Source organism: Borostomias antarcticus (assembly GCF_949987555.1).
Source record: "Borostomias antarcticus genome assembly, chromosome: 17".
Classification (NCBI taxonomy): Eukaryota; Metazoa; Chordata; class Actinopteri; order Stomiiformes; family Stomiidae; genus Borostomias; species Borostomias antarcticus.
The window spans coordinates 18,389,240-18,394,239 of record NC_140250.1 but is presented as its reverse complement, the minus strand read 5'-3'; the positions used below and the strand labels follow the sequence as shown (position 1 = coordinate 18,394,239).

The following is a 5,000-nucleotide window of genomic DNA, read 5'->3' as shown; positions in this document are numbered from 1 at the left end:
CCTTAAAGAAAAGAGGACAACAGCCCCCCCCCCCATCCTCCCTGAGCCTGCACACACACACACACACATACACACGCATTAACGCAGTAAGTCGAGGAGGTCATAAACATGCATTAAAATACGAACCATATGGACTCTGTAGCTCACTGCAGCGCGGGGTACATTTCTGCACACAGTCATATTCTGGACAGAAACAAGGCACCGTTCTCCAGTGAGTCATCCTGCTACCGACCGCCCCGGTGACAGGGACACAGATGGACACCACACTGCCTCAGAGCCCCGCTAGCTGTGCTAGCCCTGTATGGGCATGCGAAATCAACAGCTACCGCTCTCTCTCTCTCTCTCTCTCTCTCTCTCTCCCTCCCCCCCTCTCTCTCTCTCTCTCTCTCTCCCTCTCTCTATCTCCCTCTCTCTCTCTCTCTCTTCCTCTCTCTCTCTCTCTCTCTCTCTCCCTCTCTCTCTCTCTCTCCCTCTCTCTCTCTCTCCCTGTCTCTCTCTCTTAGAGGCATATTCATATTCAACAACTACAGCTCTCTCTTACAAACATATTCACATTCAACAACTACAGCTCTCTCTTATTGACATACTTATGTTCAACAACTGCAGACATATTCATATTCCCCCCTGCCGGCCTGTCCAGGGGGTGTTGAGTGGACTGTGTGTTTGGATTGCACAACCAGTAATTCCATCACTCCTATAAAATATGACATCTCCCCATACTGGAATCTCTGAGGTGAAACTGTCAGTAGACAACAGCTCTATCTGATGTTGGGCCAGCCAAGCACCTCCCAAAAGGACACCTGTCAATCTCCGTCCTCCTGGGAACTGGGAAAATGGGGCCCAAGGTGACATTTTCCAGTGAATGTGTGTTTGTTTGTTTGTTGTTTGTTTGTTTGTCCATCTCCGTTTCCCAGCCTCCTAGCAGCCACACAGACACAGGCAACCGTGCATCAACCCCGCCAAGCTTCAAAATGGCAGGATCATAAACAGCCTTCACCACAAAGGCAACAACGGGTGGTAGCAAATGTCGCGTATTGCCAAAGCCAGCTTTGTTCCAGGGCACCGCTGTGACTGGCCGCCAGACAGCTGGACTGGACAATAACAAAGTCACGTGAAGCTTCTTTTGAATAGTTTTCGGAAGGCTGGGTACACCAGCGGCAGCCACAGTCGGGTCTGGCCCAGATACACAGGACATGCAGCAAACCACTGTCACAAGTTCAGCTTCTTCCTTTTCATTCCTCTTCAAAGACAGTAAACAACTTACCCCCCCCCCCCACACACACACACACACACACACTTCAGTCCTCACACCTCCACCAGTTGTGTAACTGTTCAGTGTGGTCATGTATTTGTGGTAGGAAGCCTGAGCTTGGCTGAAGAATTTGTTTACCGATGCCTTGGCTACGGCTTAGCAGGCTACAACCACAGTGGTGGCGGTGTGGTTTGGTGGTGTGGTTTGGTGGTGTGGTTTGGTGGTGTGGTTTGGTGGTGTGGTTTGGTGGTGTTGTGGTAGTATGGTTTAAAGTCAAAGTCATGTTTGTTTGTCACATACTACATCATGCAGGTAGGAGTAGTGAATGTGGTGTCTCCAGACCTTCCACTGTGATGTATCTGATATCCCCCGGCTGGCTGAACAGGCAGGTGCAGGGCTATTTTTAAGATTCTGCGTGTCTCACGTTAGCTCTGGTCTGGTTGAGGAGGATGTGCAGACACACACACACACACACACACACACACACACTTTGGTTGAGTTCGATGCACAGTTGGCTTTGGAGATGTCCAGCGCCAATGGACAGCGAGAGATAGGATGATTGGATGGATGGATGGATGATTGGATGGATGGATAATTGGATGGATGGATGGGTGGGTGGATGATTGGATGGATGGATGGATGGGTGGGTGGATGATTGGATGGATGATTGGATGGATGATTGGATGGATGGATGATTGGATAGATGGAGGGATGGATGATTGGATGGATGGAGGGATGGAAGATTGGATGGATGATTGGATGAATGGATGGATGGATGGATGATTGGATAGATGGAGGGATGGATGATTGGATGGATGGATGGATGGATGACTGGATGGATGATTGGATGGACGGATGGATAGAATTAAATTCTTGAATAGAGCATTATGTAGTGTGGTGGTTTTCACCAAACCAGGTGTCACATGACACATCTTAGACCAAAAACTCAGACACTGTAGTTTATTTAGCAGGGAGTCACAGTCATGTGACCATTATTCCTCACATGTGCTCACGGTCCGTGCAGTTTTGTCTGCGTGTGTCGCAGCATGTAACGTTTCTAATAACCTCGCGTCAAGGTTTCTCACAACATTTCCCTCTAATAACGGAAGAGGCTGGAAGGGTGCCACGAGCAGATCTACTGCATGTAGCAGTCGAATATTGAACAGACCAGCCGTGGTTCCCAGTCATGACTGCCAGCATTGGGGCTCTCATGCGTCGGCTGGTAGCCTGTCGTGAAATGCTTCTCATTGCTCCATTAAGTATCATTTTACACAAACACTATCTCTCTCACACACACACACACAGACACACACACACACACACACACACACACACACACACACACACACACACACACACACACCTCTTCTTTGTACTAATTCCCAGAAAACATCCTCCCCTCCTAATAAAATCACGTTAGTCCAGTGAGATCCTCCCTGTGTCCAGCTGTCCCCCCCACACAGGACGGCTATGAGTGTCCAACTGCCCCCCCCCCACACAGGACGGCTATGAGTGTCCAACTGCCCCCCCCCCACACAGGACGGCTATGAGTGTCCAACTGTCCCCCCCCCCTCCACACATACACACACAGGACGGGTATGAGTGTCCAACTGTCCCCCCCACACAGGATGGCTATGAGGGAGGACTCTGGCCCTCCAGCGTTCTGGACACGGCTCTAGAGATCTCCCACAACATCTCCCCCGACTCACGGTCAACCGGAGGTCACTCCATTAGAGAGATGCTAGTGTTCACATTTTCAACTCTGCTCCAGAAGCAGAAGGCCATGTGAATGATCCCACCAAGAACCTGCAGACTGTAGGAACCAGACTATAGGAACCAGACTATAGGAACCAGACTGTAGGAACCAGACTGTAGGAACCAGACTGTAGGAACCAGACTATAGGAACCAGACTGTAGGAACCAGACTGTACGAACTAGACTATAGGAACTAGATTATAGGAACTAGATTATAGGAACCAGACTATAGGAACCAGACTATAGGAACCAGACTATATTAATTAGACTATATTAATTAGACTATAGGAACCAGACTGTAGGAACCAGACTATAGGTACCAGACTATATTAATTAGACTATATTAATTAGACTATAGGAACCAGACTGTAGGAACCAGACTATAGGAACCAGACTGTAGGAACCAGACTGTAGGAACCAGACTGTAGGAACCAGACTGTAGGAACCAGACTATAGGAACCAGACTGTAGGAACCAGACTGTAGGAACCAGACTGTAGGAACTAGACTAGGCACTAGACTGTAATCCTGTGTGTGTTTTGTAAGATTTTAATCAGCTGGTATTGGTCTTGGTCAGGCGTGGATATCTCCTTAAGTGGGGTCATCGTGAGGGTGGCCTCGTTGACTGATGACATCCACCCCTGGCCCAGAGGTCAGGGTTCAAATGCGGGGGCGGTGCTGATGTACGGCTCGGTGCCTAACGACTCCTGACACGACAGCTCCGGGCCACGTCTGACCCCAGAGACCCCCGGCTCGCTCCCCAGATCGCTGGGGTTATCAGAGCTGCCACTACCAGCTCCGACAGCCCCCCTCCTTACTCCTGCTGTCGGAGCTGGGGGGGGGGGGTCTGGAATGCGGGTGTGATGAGTAGCCCTGCTTGTCACGGAAACAACAAACATCTCCTCCGGATCACGTGCGCGTGGGGGGGGGGGGGGGTCCCTCTTTGGTCTAGCGGTAGATGGTCCCTCTTTGGTCTAGCGGTAGATGGTCCCTCTTTGGTCTAGCGGTAGATGTTTTAGGTTCCTAGACCCAAACATCTACCTTCCCATGCGGAAGTTCAGGGGTTCGATCCCCACCTTACCCGCCTGTTACACGATCTAAGTTTAATGTCGAGTAGATATGAAAGGAAAAGGGAATCCTCAGAAAAGACGAGATGAAAGAAAGAATAGGCGAGAGACGGAAGGGCAGAGCTGCCTCAGTGACCTTTGGCCTTTTCGCCCGCGCGACGCATCGCGGTGTGAGCACGCAGGACCGTGGGGCGGGACGTGAGTGGGGAACTGCCCTCCAGGTGACTCTGCTCTCTGTCTCCCCCTGCAGGACGCCTCCATCGCCCACCGCTTCCATCTGATGAGAGAGAAGCACCCGGAGAAGTTCAACAGCAGGTGAGAGAACCGACGCCCAGTGTGAGTCTCTCTCTCTCTCTCTCTCTCTCTCTCTCTCTCTCTCTCTGTTCTCTCTCTCTCTCATCCCGTCTTCCTCATTAAAATGAACTATCGGAGCCCAGGAGACTCTCGAGGCCTGGCCGGGCTGTATGACTAAACCCCTGTCAACATCAGTCTGGCACAATAGAAGCAATCTCCACATGGCAGAGGAAGACGACCAGAGAAGAAAGCCTTTTAATTAAATGCTCTGCAGTGGTTTATCCAACCGCATCCCCTTCAATACCGTCTCTTTTAAAAGCCATAATATATTAAGGGAGACTGAACGTCCTCAACTCAATTCCTCTCCATTGTCTCCTCAGTTTCGGGGAAGAGATAACACCGGCATGGCTGCCCCCCCCCCCCCCCCGATCACGCGAGCTCGCGTTCTGTTTCTGTCGTCGGCGATAAAGAGAGCGCAATCAGATCGGGCCTGGCGAACGGGCGGCGGCCGACTCGGTGATGTCACCCAGACTCGTGCGCTCTGGATGCGAGGGGGGGCGCCGCCGTACGGGAAGAGTCCCGAGGAGAAAATGTTTGAGGAAAGAAAAGGTCACACTTTCTCCCCAAGGGGGGG

At 51.1% G+C, this 5,000-nt stretch overlaps 1 protein-coding gene across 1 annotated transcript in view; it reads left to right on the top strand.

Moving 5' to 3' along the window:
- The window catches only part of dgkg (diacylglycerol kinase, gamma), a gene marked incomplete at both ends in the record, with an annotated part of 96,729 nt that overhangs the window by 63,196 nt on the left and 28,533 nt on the right, over positions 1 to 5,000 (top strand). Inside the window, one exon of the mRNA XM_084451487.1 lies at positions 4,323 to 4,387. Coding sequence (XP_084307613.1) covers positions 4,323 to 4,387 — 65 coding nt within the window. The remainder of the gene's footprint in view (positions 1 to 4,322; positions 4,388 to 5,000) is intronic.